The 18422-nt window shown below is 43.5% G+C and overlaps 1 protein-coding gene across 1 annotated transcript in view; it reads left to right on the top strand.

The window, feature by feature from the left end:
* Positions 1-18422, top strand: part of urb1 (URB1 ribosome biogenesis homolog) — a 112955-nt gene that overhangs the window by 77992 nt on the left and 16541 nt on the right. Inside the window, exons 29-32 of the mRNA XM_038801679.1 lie at positions 800-968; positions 1152-1254; positions 15253-15413; positions 16476-16587. Coding sequence (XP_038657607.1) covers positions 800-968; positions 1152-1254; positions 15253-15413; positions 16476-16587 — 545 coding nt within the window. The remainder of the gene's footprint in view (positions 1-799; positions 969-1151; positions 1255-15252; positions 15414-16475; positions 16588-18422) is intronic.

The following is an 18422-nucleotide window of genomic DNA, read 5'->3' as shown; positions in this document are numbered from 1 at the left end:
TCCAAAAGGTTAGGTAGGGTTACGGGGATAGGATGGGGCCTGACTCCAGGTAAGGTGCTCTTTAAGTGGGTGGCTGCAGATGCGATGGGCCGAATGGCCTCCTGCAGTGTAGGGATTCTATGAACTAGCTTTGTTCTGTTAAAAAGAAAGGAATGCTAATTATATTAAAGAAAAATACTGCGGATGCTAGAAATCTAAAATAACAGCAGAAAGTGCAGGAAATACTCAACAGGTCTGGGAGCATCAATGGCAAGAGAAAACCAGTTTATGCTTCGAGTCAAAAATGACTTTTTTTGTGAACACAGATGTTAACTATGATTTTGTTTTTGATAGTTTGGTGAACATTCTTTAATATGAGACCATCCACAGCAGCAATGCATCTGGAAACTGACCCCCATCATTCAGGAACCTGTATTTAAGAGGAAAGGAATTTGAAATTGGAAAAGGATGGGCTGTAGATCCTGATCAGTGAAAGATGTTGCTGATCTTCTGTAGCCAGTGAAACATAATCTTTTTGAAAGTAAACATTAAGAATTGTGAAAGATGGTTGTAGGAAATGAGACACCTAAATTCCATTGTTTCAATTATATTGGCCCCTCGTGGGGAGATATAGACTGAACACAATTGGATGCCTTTATTTACCAAATAATGTTCTGCTTCATTGATATGTTCTTCTTGGTACAAAGCTTTTCGTGAATGTTTTAGGCGAAGTAAATATATGCATCATTTACACAATTTCCACAGAGCTTTTGAACCTAGTTGTATTTCAGATAAATGGTGTTAAATGTGTGTTTCTCAGGCTTTTATTGTGGGGTCCAGCAGCGGTGGAACATCACAAGATTCGTAAGAGTCTGGGGAAGACCCTATGGCAACAACCAAGCATGGAAGATATCCTAACACTCTTGGACAGGGAAAAAATGTTCCAGACAATTATTAACTTCCCTCAGCATCGCCGTATCCTTCCAGAGGTGTGTTTTAGTTTATATTACTTTGAGTTTTTTCTCTCTTCCTGTATCCTTAATACATTCTGTGGGCGTTAGGAGTAAGCTGATGGAAAGTCAAGATAAGCATCACTCTGAACATGTCCAATTTTACACCCAGCTGTATTTTACAACGGTCAGATCTATATCGCTATTTTATTTGTATTTCAGGATGCAAAGGAATTAACCTTCAAAGAGCACAGTATTAAGGAGCCTCAAAATCTCTATGACCCTTGTTTCTTGCTACCTCTCTTTAGTGGTTTAATTACATCAGGTATGTAAAAAATTTATTCTATTTTTTAAAAAGCTGGCCCTGCCAGAATAAGTTACTGAGACTACCTGCAGTGAAGGTGTTTTGAAATCCAGCTTCGCTTCTTACAAAAATGTGGCCAGGAGCAAATTTGGAGTGAAGTTTTAGCATTAGAGGTGAAGTTATGTATCAGTTTTACTTCTTGCATTACCACTGTTGTCCCTCAATGGGTGATGATTTTATAATTGTCTTTGAAATTTTCCTCAATGCTTTAACAATGCACAATTTGAATTATCTGTAGAAACCTGTCAAATGTTGCAAATTCTCCGGAAAATCTTAATTTAATGGAAAAAGATACCTCCTGGAATTTTTAGCCCTCCACTGTGGTGAGTCTGGAGGTGAGGCAGGCATTTAATCAGGTGGGAGGGGTGACAGGCGGGACCCCCAACCCCCACCCCAACTTCCCATCACCTCCACCCGGTAAGTCCTTGGCGAGAAGTCCCATGGGTGGCCCTTAAACCATGCTCACTGAAGGGCAGCGACACAGTGGTGGGTGGGGTGCTCGCCATGTGAGGAGCACGACATGCAAAATGGTGCATGGTTGCTAGCAGGCCCCCAGGGTGGGGGGGGTCCTTTGTTTAAAGCAGGGGTGGGCAAACTTTTGCGTGCAAGGGCCGCATTCAGAAATTCACAATTCACAAAGGGCCGCATAGTATATTAAGTAAAATAATTACTTCACCCGGTTATGATTGTGGGCGCCTCATATAGAACATAGAACAGTACAGCACAGAACAGGCCCTTCGGCCCTCGACGTTGTGCCAAGCAATGATCACTCTACTCAAGTCAACGTATCCACCCTATACCAGTAAGTAACCCAACAGCCCCCCCACCCATTAACCTTTAAAAAAAAAATTTAAAAAAAAAAAAAAAATTTTTTTTAAAAAAAAATTTTTTTTTTTTTTTTTTAATGACTTGGTGGGCCGCAGAAATACCTTTGGCGGGCCGCATGCGGCCCGCGGGCCGTAGTTTGCCCACCCCTGGTTTAAAGGCACAATCCAGGGATCTGGCATAAACAGTTCCACCTTTTCTAGGCTATTTCATGAACAGTATCACATCCACCTCTTCGATTAGCCATTTTCTTTTTTAGCACTGCATATTTGGTATTTCTGTTATATCCGAGAAGACACCACACCAGTGCAAGAAGTTTACTCGAAAATCAAAGCAATGGTTGATTCATATCCTTTGTAGAAGCTATAGCAGTGATGGGCAACCTGCGGCCCCAGGGCCACATGTGAGCCATCTGGGTTCTGAGTGTGGCCACGAGACATTTTGTTGACCTCTGCCCAGTTTGCCACCTTCAGCTGATTTCCATCCCTGTACATTTTTACCTACTGGTATGACTGAAGTGACACGCACATAATACTAGAGCAAGTGAAGTGAGATGCATGCTAATTGCACGCAACATTGACTATGAGAGCCGTGTGCTCCCTCTGCGTCCAAAGTGTAAATATTTCTTTTGTTTTTATCATTTGAAGTTGACGATGGTTCCATTAATATATAAATGATTAAGTATTTTCTATAACTCGTTATGAAATATTCAGGTGGTATTAAATGCATTGAATCTTATTCACGTGATCATGGTTAATGAACAAGCTCGATTACAATCTTGCGACTAGCTGAGATGAAGGAGGGCCACTTGAGCAGCCCAGTCACTGGCCTAAGTTGCCCATCACTTGAACTATAGATTCACATCTGGCTTACTGTAAAGGATGCAGGTAGCCCTGAAGCCAAAAAAAGTGTCTGATTTTGTTCATTTATCATTGATCTCTTTTTTAAAAAAATACTTTTATTGAAGTTTTTTCATTGATTTCTGTCACTGCATCTATATCCCAGTTCAGAGTCTTAATATTTGAAATGTTAGTAGCATTGACAGGGAGTGGGATAGCTTGATCTTGGTTTCGGACAATGTTCAGCGCAACATCGAGGGCCGAAGGGCCTGTTCTGTGCTGTACTGTTCTATGTTCTATGTATGTGCGCTTAATTGTCAAAATAATAAGTAGTTTTGAGTGTCATCGGTTCTACAACAAGGCCAGTAGATGGCATACTGCACACAATAATGCACACCCATTGAGAAACAAACTGGCTGGCCACCTAGGGCAGGGTTACTCAAGTAGTCTGTAGCCCCCAAGGGGCTTACAAGGTTTCCAGGGATCCGCCAAAACATGTTAACCTTGTCAGGAGGACAAAGGTTCATCACTTCTTGGCCATTTGGCTAAGATCAAATGTCAGATCAAGCCCAAGATGAGGTGCAATGCCTTTCTTGTCATCTTGAACCTTATATGTATCTCTTATGGAGACCATGAATTGGCTTCAATTTGAATTTGAGTTGGTTTTTGGAGCAAGCAATGAGATGGATTAAGAGTTTCCCCGTCCACTCTGCTCATTGGCTTTGTAACTTTAAGGATGGGATTTTAAAAAATTGAAAAAAGGGCAAAGGTTACCCTGGTTGAAAAACAAATCTATATATACATGCACACAAAGCAAACAAACAAGATCTGAGCATGGATGACTTTTTCATTAACCCCACAACACAGTACATATTATGGTTGGCAACATCTCCACTTCCGTGCAGCTCATTCTTCAGCTGATTTCCTACCCTTGCACTAACCATGGTTCCCATGCTTCTCAATTCAGGGGAGTATTGGAGAATAGAGCTGTCTTCAACATAAAGCATTCCTCGGTCAGTTGTAGTCGTGCAGGCAAAGACAGAATACCACTTCCTTTGCCTTACCTCGCATACCTTAGCTTCAATCTGAGAAGAATATGTGTGAATATCTTTCTTCTGTCCTTGCTTGAAATTTAGATCAATTTTGTTGAATTTTGAGTGAACTTTGAGCTTTGGATTCAAAGGACTTATATTTACGATAAAACAGGAGCATGGCTGTCACCTTTTGCAAGTAATCAGCTAACGAAATTGTGAGAATGTGCAGCATTAAAATGTACATCCTCTTTGGTGAGTTAAGTAGCAATTTAGCACAAAATTCCAATGGGTGACCGGAAAATAGATAGGAGGGAGTCCAGAGGTGATGGGGGAAAGGGAAGGGTTTGAAAACCAGAGGCCTTATAGCGGGCAAATGTTGATAAAGGTAGGGTGGTGTCAGTATGCAGCATCTACAAACAGCTGACCACATTTGGAGTTGAGTGCTGAGTAAGTGGAATTTAGGAGATATTTGAGGAAGAGTATTGAAGGATACACTGTTGGAGGTATTTTCTTGGTAATGAAGATCCCAACGGTGTACAGAATCTGTTACAGGCCAGAAAGATGAGGCAAAGTTGACGGTCACCGCAAAATCTAGAAGCCACCAGGGGTTTGCACTTTGGCCCAGGTGAGTGAATCTCTGGCCAGGAACAGGCTGGAGGAGGAAGCTGAAACACCTGCTTGGCCAGTCACAGGCTCAGCATGGGACTGGTCGGTTAGAGCAGCCATGGGGGAAAGGGCTGTAGTTAAACTTAAAATTAACTTAAAACTAAAGTTAACTTAAAATATAAGCAAAAGGAATACAAATCGAAGACAGCGACTGAATTTTACATTTTAATCCAATGTAGCCGATTGCAGAGGGTGGTCTCGAGGCCCTGAGAATTCCAGGAATTTGAGAGAACATCCAGATCTTAAAGATTAGGCAGTCATTTGTTTGTTAAATGATGCGCTGAATTTTAACCCTGTGCAAGTGGGTTTTGAAAGAGTTAAAATCGGGCCCATTATCTCAGTTTTCTGTGAAGCAGTGAAGCCGGTGCCATAGTGGTATTGTCGCGAGTTCGAATCCCACCATGACGGATGGTGAAATGTGAATTCAATAAAAAATAAATTTGGAATTAAAGGTCCATGGAACCATTGTCGATTGTCGTAAAAACCCATCTGGTTCACGAATATCCTTAAAGGAAGGAAATCTCGTTCTTGCCTGGTCTGGCCGACACATAACTCCAGACCCAAAGCAATGTGGTTGTCTTAAATGCCCTCTAAAACAGCCTAACAAACCACTCAGTTCAAGGGCAATTAGGAATGTGCAATAAATGCTGACCCAACCTGTGACGCCCACATCCAATGCCAATTTTTTTTTAAAATACCGGAAAGAAGGAATTTTACCTGCATCATCCAATTTATCTATCCAACTTATGTTTCAAATATAATTTGCCCACACTTCCCTACTCTTTAATACTCGGATTTTTATAAAAAAAACTAAGCACTTAACATTTGCACCTGTGTCTCTTCTTGGTGTGATTTGAACTTTATTCCTCTAGGCTACTTAACTCTGTTTTACCATTCCCTTAAACCTGTGCCAGTCGAGCTTCCATATGTGTTTGGATAAATGTGATTATCGCAAAGTGGTATAAATCTAGGGCTCCAAAGGTCACCATAAATAATTGAGGCTGTTGTGCCGAATGTTACTTGTGGTTGTGGTCAGCAGTGAGATGTTCGAGTTTTAAAATTTTAACTTGTCACAATTACAGTGAAAATCGCCTGATGAGCTTTCATGAAGCAAAGCCACTTTTCTGCCCCCTCAATACCTAACTAGCCTTCAATTTGACTATTTCTCAGTCTGCGCTAGATTATAAAGAAATATGTCATTCTGTCTCTCAGAGCTGTGATATATATAACTGCTTTGTAAGAATTTGTAACCTTGAAATGTGAAAGCAGCTGCATTTGCCCGACATAAATCTGCCAATAAAAGTTTATTTATAATTTCAGATGCATTTCACTTTTCAATGTTATTAAATGTAATGGTGATTTTACGGCTGTAGTCCAGAGTGAAGCTGTCCAGATCAAGGGCATAATCTCTCTTTTTGGAAGGCACATACTGATATTTTTTTCATTCAGAAGATTTTGATGTCAACATGAAAGTTAATTCCCTTTTGTGCAATGGCTTTTCCACTTTTAGTGACTAGAAATGCATTTTTTTTAAGATTGCACCTTCTCAGCTTAGATCCAAAACCAGTGGGAATGTAAGAAGGTGCAGACACCTGTGGTGTCCCAAAATGCAGCCCCTTAAACAAGTCTTCATTCTGGGAGCATAATTTAGCATTTAGTTTTAGCTGATCTGTCAGCTTGATCCAGTTGGTTGAATTTTCATCTGCAAATTGGTAAGCGGCGTTGTCAGGATGTCATCTCTTAGAAAAAGTGTAAAGTCACGTTTGTTCCAGTAGTTTTCTGTGGACATTGAAAATGCCATAGCACAACTTGGTAAAGAACAAGAAGTTCTCTCAATGTTCTGACCAGGAGGCTTCTCTCCATGAGTCGAGAGCCAACCGGCCATGCTTGGGTGCTCCACGTGGCCTGCCCACCCACGGGAATCTACTTGGGTTGTGTGACGTGCTCACTTAACCACGGTTGCCAATTCCCTAGATGCTGCACAGCCAGAGGCCACGGCAGTCGGTGGGGATTATGGGTGGTCGATAGGGCAGATGGACAGAACATAAGAACTAGGAGCAGGAGTAGGCCACCTGGCCCCTCGAGCCTGCTCTGCCATTCAATGAGATCATGGCTGATCTTTTGTGGACTTAGCTCCACTTTCCGGCCTGAACACCATAACCCGTAATCCCTTTATTCTTCAAAAAACTATCTATCTTTACCTTAAAAACATTGAATGAAGGAGCCTCAACTGCTTAACTGGGCAAGGAATTCCATAGATTCACAACCCTTTGGGTGAAGAAGTTCCTCCTAAACTCAGTCCTAAATCTACTTCCCCTTATTTTGAGGCTATGCCCCCTAGTTCTGCTTTCACCCGCCAGTGGAAACAACCTGCCCGCATCTATCCTATCTATTCCCTTCATAATTTTATATGTTTCTATAAGATCCCCCCGCATCCTTCTAAATTCTAACGAGTACAGTCCCAGTCTACTCGACCTCTCCTCGTAATCCAACCCCTTCAGCTCTGGGATTAACCTAGTGAATCTCCTCTGCACACCCTCCAGTGCCAGTATGTCCTTTCTCAGGTAAGGAGATCAAAACTGAACACAGTACTCCAGGTGTGGCCTCACTAACACCTTATACAATTGCAGCATAACCTCCCTAGTCTTAAACTCCATCCCTCTAGCAATGAAGGACAACATTCCATTTGCCTTCTTAATCACTTGTTGCACCTGTAAACCAACTTTCTGTGACTCATGCACTAGCACACCCAGGTCTCTCTGCACAGCAGCATGCTTTAATATATTATCATTTAAATCATAATCCCGTTTGCTGTTATTCCGACCAAAATGGATAACCTCACATTTGTCAACATTGTATTCCATCTGCCAGACATTAGCCCATTGACTTAACCTATCCAAATCCCTCTGCAGACTTCCAGTATCCTCTGCACTTTTCGCTTTACCACTCATCTTAGTGTCATCTGCAAACTTGGACACATTTCCCTTGGTCCCTAACTCCAAATCATCTATGTAAATTGTGAACAATTGTGGGCCCAACACGGATCCCTGAGGGACACCACTAGCTACTGATTGCCAACCAGAGAAACACCCATTAATCCCCACTCTTTGCTTTCTATTAATTAACCAATCCTCTATCCATGCTACTACTTTACCCTTAATGCCATGCATCTTTATCTTATGCAGCAACCTTTTATGTAACACCTTGTCAAAGGCTTTCTGGAAATCCAGATATACCACATCCATTGGCTCCCCGTTATCTACCGCACTGGTAATGTCCTCAAAAAATTCCACTAAATTAGTTAGGCACGACCTGCCCTTTATGAACCCATGCTGCATCTGCCCAATGGGACAATTTCTATCCAGATGCCTCGCTATTTCTTCCTTGATGATAGATTCCAGCATCTTCCCTACTACTGAAGTTAAGCTCACTGGCCTATAATTACCCGCTCTCTGCCTACCTCCTTTTTTAAACAGTGGTGTCACGTTTGCTAATTTCCAATCCACCGGGACCACCCCAGAGTCTAGTGAATTTTGGTAAATTATCACTAGTGCATTTGCAATTTCCCTAGCCATCTCTTTTAGCACTCTGGGATACATTCCATCAGGGCCAGGAGACTTGTCTACCTTTAGGCCCATTAGCTTGCCCATCACTACCTCCTTTGTGATAACAATCCTCTCAAGGTCCTCACTTGTCATAGCCTCATTTCTATCAGTCACTGGCATGTTATTTATGTCTTCCACTGTGAAGACTGACCCAAAAAACCTGTTCAGTTCCTCAGCCATTTCCTCATCGCCCATTATTAAAACTCCCTTCTCATCCTCTAAAAGACCAATATTTACCTTAGCCACTCTTTTTTGTTTTATATATTTGTAGAAACTTTTACTGTCTGTTTTTATATTCTGAGCAAGTTTACTCTCATAATCAATCTTACTCTTTATAGCTTTTTTCATAGCTTTCTGTTGCCACCTAAAGATTTTCCACTCCTCTAGTCTCCCACTAATCTTTGCCACTTTGTATGCTTTGTCCTTCAATTTGATACTGTCCCTTATTTCCTTAGATATCCACGGTCGATTTTCCCTCTTTCTACCGTCCTTCCTTTTTGTTGGTATAAACCATTGCTGAGCACTGTGAAAAATCGCTTGGAAGGTTCTCCACTGTTCCTCAACTGTTCCACCATAAAGTCATTGCTCCCAGTCTACCTTAGCTAGTTCTTCTCTCATCCCATTGTAATCTCCTTTGTTTAAGCACAAAACACTAGTATTTGATTTTACCTTCTCACCCTCCATCTGTATTTTAAATTCCACCATATTGTGATCGCTCCTTCCGAGAGGATCCCTAACTATGAGATCATGAATCAATCCTGTCTCATTACACAGGACAAGATCTAGGATCGCTTGTTCCCTCGTAGGTTCCATTACATGCTGTTCTAAGAAACTATCACGGATACATTCTATAAACTCCTCCTCAAGGCTGCCTTGACCAATCTGGTTAAACCAATCGACATGTAGATTACAATCCCCCATGATAACTGCTGTACCATTTCTACATGCATCAGTTATTTCTTTGTTTATTGCCTGCCCCACCATAAAGTTACTATTTGGTGACCTATAGACTACTCCTATCAGTGACTTTTTCGCCTTACTATTCCTGATTTCCACCCAAATGGATTCAACCTTATCCTCCATAGCACCAATGTCATTCCCTTACTATTGCCCGGATGTCATCCTTAAATAACAGAGCTACACCACCTCCCTTACCATCCACTCTGTCCTTCCGAATAGTTTGATACCCTCGGATATTTAACTCCCAGTCGTGACCATCCTTTAACCATGTTTCAGTAATGGCCACTAAATCATAGTCATTCACGATGATTTGCGCCATCAACTCATTTACTTTATTCCGAATACTACAAGCATTCAGGTAAAGTACACTTCTGTTGGTTTTTTTACCCCTGTTTTGAATCTTAACATCTCCAGTTTTATTCCTTTTAGTATTACTGGCCTATTCACTGAGTTCCCCTCAGTCACTGTACCTTGTACTGTCGCCCTTTTTGATTTTTGACTTTGGCTTCTCTGCCTTACACTTTCCCCCTTACTTCCTTTTGCTTTTGTCCCTGTTTTACTACCTTCCAACTTCCTGCATCGGTTCCCATCCCCCTGCCACATTAGTTTGAATCCTCTCCAACAACTCTAGCAAACACCCCCTCTAGGACATCGGTTACACGTGATCCAGGGGCTTGCATGGTGGCACCGCGGGTTGTCTCCCACCCCCACCCCCCTCCGCCCCAGCTGAGAGTGCCCCACTCCCTGCCGAGCACAGGGGCAGCAAGTCCAGCACCTCCCGGGCTCTTTGCCAGTGAGCGGAGATGGATACTCAGCTCTCCACAAAAGCCTTTCCGCCAGTTCCACATTTCACGGCCCAGTTGCATCGCGAACTGTTTGGCGCCTGACGCGGATCTCGTTTTTAGCCTCTCCCACTATTCACCAGCCTCGTTTGGCTAAATAAGTAGCTTTTCAGGAGGGCCTGGAAGGAGAGGAGGATTTAGGGTGGAATTTCTGGAGCATGGGGCTGAGATGATGGAAGTCAGAGCTTTAAAGCGGAGCGAGGGGAAGAGTAATATGCAAGGTCTGAGAGGATAAGAGAATAACAGATTCGGGGGGTGCTACAGAGACGAGGAAGGGAGGCTATGGTGGATGTAAACTTCATTGCTTGAAAGACCAGAAGTCAATGTGCACCATTGGGGAAAGGAATGATGATTGAGCGTGACTCAGTGAGGGATAAGATATGACAATATAGATTTGGATGAACTGAAGTTTATGGAAGGTGGAAGATGGAAAACGGGCCAGAAGTACATTAGAATTGTCACTGGACTAGTAATCCAAAGACCCAGGGTTTGAATTCCACCATGGCAGATTGTGATATTTGAATCCAATAAAAGCTGGAATAAAAAAGTCTAATGATGAATATAAAACCATTGTTGATTGTCATAAAAACCCATCTGGTTCACTAATGCCCTTTAGGGAAAGAAATCTGACATTTTCTTTCATTTTCGTGATGTAGGTGTCGCTGGTTAGGCCAGCATTTATTGCCCATCCCTAGTTGCCCTTCAGAAGTTGGTGATGAGTTGACATCGTGAACCGCTGCATTCCTTGAGGTGTAGGTGCACCCACTGTGCTGTTAGGGAGGAAGTTCAAGGATGTTGCCCCAGCAACAGTGAAGGAAAGGTGATATATTTCCAAGTCAGGGTGATGAGTGACTTGGAGGGGAACCTCCAGGTGGTGGGGTTACCAGGTATCTGCTGCTCTTGTCCTAGATTGTAGTAGACATGAGTTTGGAAGGTTTTGTCGAAGGAACTTCAGTGAGTTACTGCAGTGCATCTTGTAGATCAGGGGTGGGCAAACTACGGCCCGCGGGCCGCATGCGGCCCGCCAAAGGTATTTCTGCGGCCCACCGAGTCATTAAAAAAAAAAAATTTTTCTTTAAAAAAAATTTTTTTTTTTTTTAAGGTTAATGGGGGGGGGCTGTTGGGTTACTTACTGGTATAGGGTGGATACGTTGACTTGAGTAGGGTGATCATTGCTCGGCACAACGTCGAGGGCCGAAGGGCCTGTTCTGTGCTGTACTGTTCTATGTTCTATATGAGGCGCCCAGAATCATAACCGGGTGAAGTACTTATTTTACTTAATATACTATGCGGCCCTTTGTGAATTGTGAATTTCTGAATGTGGCCCTTGCACGGAAAAGTTTGCCCACCCCTGTTGTAGATGATACACACGGCTGCCACTGTGGTGGAGGGTTTGAATTTGCTTTGTCCTGGAAGGTGTTGAGCTTCTGGAGTGTTGTTGGAGCTGCATTCATCCAAGCAAGTGGAGAGTATTCCATTACACTCATGACTTGTGCCTTGTAGATGGTGGACAGGCTTTGGGGAAGGCCAGGAGGTGTGTTACTTACTTTAGGATTCCTAGCCTTTGACCTGCATGGTAGCCACAGTATTAATATGTTCCGTTTCTGATCAATGGTAACCCCAAGGATCCAATTGTGAAGATTCAGCGACGGCAATGCCATTGAATGTAAAGGTTCAGTGGTTAGGTCCTCTCTTGTGGAGATGGTCATTGCATGGCACTTGTATGGTGCAAATGTAACTTACCTGATCTGGCCTACATGTGACTCCAGACCCACAGCATTGTGGTTAAATCTTAGTGCTTTCTGAAATGTCTCAAGGACAATTAGGAATGGATAATAAATACTGGCCAGCGACACACACTTCCCATGAATAATAATAATCTTTATTACTGTCACAAGTAGGCTTACATTAACACTGCAATGAAGTTACTGTGAAAATCCCCTAGTCACCATATTCCGGCCCCTGCTTAGGTACACAGAGGGAGAATTCAGAAGATCCAATTCAGCTACCAAGCACGTCTTTCGGGACTTATGGGAGGAAACCGGAGCACCCGGAGGAAACCCACGTGGACACTGGGAGAACTTGCAGACTGCACACAGACAGTGACCCAAACCGGAAATGAACCCGGGTCCCTAGCGTTGTGAAGCAACGGTGCTAACCACTGTACTATAGTGCCACTCTCATGAATTTAATTTTATTTAAGATGCACAGGTGACAGAAGGAGTTTCAGCAGCAGATTTCCTGAGGTAGGGTGGGGATGATATGGAGTTAGAGGTGGAGAAGATAATATAGGGTCAGGTCAGCTGAGGTTGTGAAGAAGTCAGTAAGTTTATTTTCCTTGCATCTTTCCAGTCCCTTTTTTCATTTTTGTGAATTGTTGGCAAATTTGTGTTTTGGATCTATCGCGCTAGTTGAGCCTTAGAAATTCGGTTCGCCTACAAAATATACATTGAGCAGAGTGGAGACATTTCTCTCTTCAGCTGAAGCTGGATCCATTTACCAGAAGGAAAGTTAAAAGTTAAATCACCAAACCACCTGGTTTCTTACAGCCCATAAATGATCTTGAGTTCATTTTATGAAAAGCATGGGGCCTATTTACAGAAACACATCTGTTTGTCTATGTTTATCCATGTCAAATAATCTATCTCAAGTAACCTATTATCCTGTTCATGCTAAAGAAATAATTCTGTATTGGGAAGGATGACGGACTTTGCAAAATTACCCCAATAATTTCACCTTGCCTTGATTCTTTTTAAGCACATGGAAAGTAACATTCTCTACTTTGCAATTTGTTCCAAGATTGAGCCTCTGATTCTGAGGACATAGCTACAGCTAGCTTGTCTTTCACTCTTGTCTGTTACATTAAGTAAATGGAAAACCGCAATTATGAGTTCAAAATTGTAATTTGGTGGTGAAACCTCAAGTTTGGGAAACTGTTGCAGACAGAGATATCAAGGCAGTTTGATAGGTATCAGGATCATGTTGGCTTGGCTGCATCAAAATGACTTGTACAGTTTCTAAAACCATCCATATTGTAAAATACATGTCAGTGCATTGATTTAAACTGATGTTTCATTGGTCAAGATTGCAAACATTACCAAAATCATTGTGAAACCAAACACTGGCTTTATTTCCAGGAATTTCAGATAAGTGCTTGTGCCCTTTTGCTCAATGATGCAATGTTATCAGTGCGCTGGTTCATTAGACTGCGTGAAATTAGGATCAAAACAAAATGCAGTCACATGCAAGATGGGTTCCATCTTCACTTTTCTCTCGTGTAGTTCAGAAACAGTCTTGTTTGTTTTAGTGTAAGTCTCTGTTTGCAAAATGAGACTAATATACACAGACTGCATCATTTCCATTCTGTGGAAAGTCAAATTAATTTTTGATTAGTTAGGTCAAAAGGACAATTTTAAATGGAATTAGTGAGTTGTGGAACTTTTTGACTGAGTGCAGTGCACACAAATCATTTTAATCAGAGCTAGATTATTCGTTGATTTCAGGGGTTGTTTGAAAGAGCTTAATGTTGTAGCCATTAATGTCAGAGATGTTAGATGTGTAGAATAGAGTGTTTGGCATGAGCTACCTCCAGAACAAGTATAACACAGATTAGATGCAGGATAAACGCGTCGTTGTTGTACCCTGTCAAAAGTCAACTTTGAATTACCCCTCAGAAAAGCATGCTTTTCCATCAACAACTACTATTTACTTAAACCTTTATTCTTGTGGTTCCCCCTGAGTTAATTAGTCATTAGTGGTGGATTTATTTGAATGGTTTTTATCATGTGGGTACCTGACATAAAGAAATATCATCCTGCTTAATAGTCCCAGGTCAAACTACAGAGAACTAGAGGTTTGAGTTGCTATTCGCCTGATTACAGAGTGTGCTAAGTCTCTGCATGGAAGCATATCCCAGTCACCCAAGATCAAAAGATTAGTGCAGGTTGACAGCATCTAAGGTTTAGGGCAACCCAGATGAAGATATGGCTCTGCTGAAGTTTAACCAGCTAACCTCTAAGCTTATTAGTGGAGAGAACTCTGAAAACGTCCAACCGATTCCATTCAACCCTATGGGAAATTGGCTTACACGGTTATCTGGAGCCAAGTGGGGGAAATATCAGCTTCAAATGGTGGGTTCACTCATCTATATCCTCTGCTTGGTCAATCTGACTGACCTAATTCAAGTATCGAATTTATATCTCTGGTTCTGAGTTTTCATTGTCAGGATTGTCACGTTGGAGGCACAGGAGGGAATCCACTTATCTTCTATCCTCTGCTGTGCCCTCTAGAGGGTAATCACTTGTCACCAGACAATGGACAAGGATGTGATAGAAACTTTGTCCGACGGACAATAGGTATCAAAGAATATCTTGTGAGTTACAGCAAATTAAGCAACTCAACATAAAATGTGTGAGTACCTTGTCAACACATTCCTTTTTTTTAATAAATGTTTTTTTATTGGGTTTTTGAACAAAGTATATTTACCATTATGTACACAGAATAAAATATATATATATATATATATTTAGATACATATATAGAAGAGAAGGGCACACCCAAACATACCCAAAAAAAAAGTAATAATAAAATAGAATAACTGATAGGGTATTGTGCACCAACCAGCTCAACAGCAGCAACTCTGTACAGCTGGCAAAAAACGTAAGCAGGCAACTATTTGTGTGTTTGGTGGAGGGGGGGGGGGTGGGAGGAGACTGTGGAGGTAAATATACATTTGGGTGCTGGAGAAACAATTACAGTGGGCAATACTCGAATGGGTTTGGTGTCACTTGCTTCTCCCGGACGGACTCCTGGCCATTTAGCAAATGGTGGTGACATTTGTCGGCGATGTTAAGTTTTGATTGAATTTTCTAGACAATAACCTCTAGATCCATGAGCACATGCTCTCTTATCTTTTTTAAGTAAGACATTAGAGCAACTGTCCTTCCAGAAAGAGCAAGGAGATTGTCCATTATCCCAGCCGACATTCTTCCCTTGACCAACACCAAGCAGTTAGTCATTTCATCTGACTGTCATTTCTGATATGTTGCTAAGTACAAAATGACTGTCATTTTTGGACACAGAATAGCAGTGACCATTTCAAAATAATTCTTTGTATGTAAGGCAACATCAATCTTCCCTAAGAAAAGACAGCAGATAACCAAAACCTTTGTTTTTTTTATCCTTGCAGAAACTGTGGTAGACTGCTACAAGTTTGTGGATGTTAATGCTTTGGGATTAACTGTGGCAGCTCTGAGCAGTTACGATCCTAAAGTGAGAGCTGCTGCCTATCACATCCTGGGTAACTTCTACACGCATCTAGAGGCTGCTCGCTTCAAGGAAAAGCGACAGGTAAGTAGAATGCATCGGACACAATTTGCTTCAATCTCAGACGAATGACTCTCCTTTACAGCTTTGTAGAACCTTCCAAAATGCATCCATCCAATACAATGGGACTGTCTTATGTGCTTCCTGTGCCATGCACCATCCATGGTATAGGGCGGCACGGTAGCATAGTGGCTAGCACTGTTACTGCACATCGCCAGGCTCCCGGGTTCGATTCCTGGCTGGGGTCGCTGTCTGTGCGGAGTCTGCACGTTCTCTCCGTGTCTATGTGGGGTTCCTCTGGGTGCTCCGGTTTCCTCCCACAAGTCCCAAAAGACTCGCTTGTTAGTGAATTGAACATTCAGAGTTCTCCCTCAGTGTACCCGAACAAGTGCGGGAGTGTGGCAACTGGAGGATTTTCAGAGTAACCTCATTGCAGTGTTAATGTAAGCCTACGTGTGACACTAAAAAAGATTATTATTATGTGCGCCAACCTTCTCCACAGAGAGAAACCAAATGTCATTAAGCCCCGGCGGCGTGTGGAACACCAGCAAAACCCACAAAAAACAGTGCGGGAATCGGCGGGTCCATGATGGGCAGGGCTGACGAGCTGCAGTCACATTTAAACAATACACCCCCGACACACACACTGATCGCGGCCGAAAAGGTGGGACAGGTTGCGCTGGATCGCCCATACAGCTGATGGGTCTGCTGGGGCCAGGGGTTGGGGAGGAGAGTCACCTAAATGACCCAGGGCACCAGGTTTACAGGTGTCTGTCAGCGGCATGTGCAGTTGCATGGCTGCCTTGTCGGCTGCGGTAGTGGTGTTGCGTACCGTCCACCCCGGCCCCACTACTCCCCCAGCATTCAACCAAGCACCAGCATCCAAATGCTTCAATTTATTTTATTTAAAGTCATAACATTCAAGGCTATGGGCCAAGTGCTGTCAAATGGGATTAATTAGGCAGGTTAGGTGTCTTTTATGCGTCAGTGCAGGCTCAATGGGCCAAAGGGCCTCTTCTGCACTGTATTTTCTGTGTTTCTGTGAAAATTCTAATGATGTGTGACTTCCCTTTTCTTTCTGTCTAGCTACTGTATCTATTGGATGTGGTGAAAAATGGTATCCGACAACTTAATACCAGGCTCACTTTTTGCTTGGCACTTTACATTGCTAAAGTTGCTCAACAGATGCTAAAACCAGGTTTGTGAAAATAGTGCTTTCAACTTTCTAATATCTATTACAATCTGATTCCATGATGTGATATTGTGCCCATTCTAAGACTGAAAATGGCTGATCCATGTTGGTTCGCTTTCTGCTTTCGAATTAAGGGAGAATTTTGAAATGGTACTTTGTGTAATCAATATTTAATCTAAGCATGGGAAGATATTCAGCGGGATTCTCCAACCCCCCCGCCGGGTCTGAGAATCCCCAAGGGGCAGTGCGAATCCCACCCCGATGCTGGCTGCCGTATTCTCTGGCGCAGTTTTTCGGGCAGGGGCGGGGTTCACGCCATGCCAATCGGGGGCCGTTGGCAGCGCCAATTCTCCGGGTCTCGATAGGCCGAGCGGCCGTCCGTTTTTGGCCAGTCCCACCGGCGTGGGTTAGGCATGGTCCCACACGGCTGGACCTGGCAGGTAAGTCGGCTAGGGCGGTCCTCAGGGTGGCGAGGGGGGATCCGACCGGGGGGGGGGGGGGGCATGGTGGCCTGGCCTGCGAGCGGACCGGTTCCTTCCTTCCGCGACGGCCCCTGTAGGGCTCCGCCATTGCTGGCGCAGAGAAGAGAACCCTCCCCCGCACATGTGGCAAAACACACCAGCGATTCCGCGCATGCGCGAGATCACGCCAGCCCTATGGCTCATGCGCAAACTCGCACAGTCCGTTCTGCGCCGGCTGACGTGGCGCCAACCCCTCCGCCGTGCACCTAGCCCCCGGAAGTGCGGAGAATACCACACTTTCGGGAACTGTTGACGCTGGAGTGGTTTGTGCCAGTTTTCCCGCCGATGTGGGGACTTAGTCCCCGGAAAGGAGAATCCCACCCATTATTTCTGTTGCTTTTTTTGACTTGGAGTACAGTGTAAAAGAGAAAGAATAACTTATTAAGAATTACATGAAACCCACGCAGAAACGGGGAGAACGTGCGGACTCCGCACAGACAGTGACCCAAGCCAGGAATCGAACGTGGGACCCTGGAACTGTGAAGCAACTGTGCTAACCACTGTGCTACCGTGCTGCCCTTTGTCTTTGATTCCCCCACAGGTCCTTCAGGATGATGGATGTGACAAGCCCAGGGTTCCTCACTTGAGAGTGAACACTTTGAAGATGCACAGTTAGACAAATCATGCACATACTCACTTCAGTGTTTCCTAGGTTGTCCATGTTGAGACACGAAGCCCGTGGGCAGGAGTAGGTGTTAGACTCGAGGCACTGGAGAGTTCCCATCAGGGGGACGGCAGCATAACACTTCAAACTCTGCCCAGTTGGTCACAGGTGTTTAGCATCTGGGGTCATTCACGCAAAGAAACAACATTTGGAAATGTCTGTGCTTCTGTCGGAATTTCCAGAGGCAGTGCAGAACATTGCAGAGAGTTTGGAGGAGCCCATCTCTAAGATGAGTACCGTGACATTGAAAGAGTGACCCCACCTTCTCCAGCAGAGACGGCCCCACATGCTGTCTCCTGCCATGATGCCTGATTCTGCCCCAACACAGATGAAGGTTGAGGCAGACCTTATTGGCCAGGCCCTCACAGACTCCAAAACCCAGAGAACCTCCAGCAGAGACATCTCATCTGTTGGATCAGGGGAACAAGCAGCCCGCCTCCAGCTCAGCTGAAGTCACAGGGGTTGCACCATGTAAGCGTAATAGGAGGCTACTGAGAAAGACATTTTTTTAAAAAACCACAAAGTAAAACTCAGCTGGTCTGGCAGCATCTGCACAGAGAGAAACAGAGTTAATGTTCCGAGACCAAAACGTCTCCTCTTCAGTTCCAAACCAGTCCAATTGGAGTAGAAACATTGGGCCTTAATTTCTTCGGAAT

The sequence above is a fragment of the Scyliorhinus canicula genome, chromosome 7, assembly GCF_902713615.1.
Source record: "Scyliorhinus canicula chromosome 7, sScyCan1.1, whole genome shotgun sequence".
Classification (NCBI taxonomy): Eukaryota; Metazoa; Chordata; class Chondrichthyes; order Carcharhiniformes; family Scyliorhinidae; genus Scyliorhinus; species Scyliorhinus canicula.
Note: the sequence above shows the minus strand (reverse complement) of the source record. Positions and strands in the feature narration are given on the sequence as shown.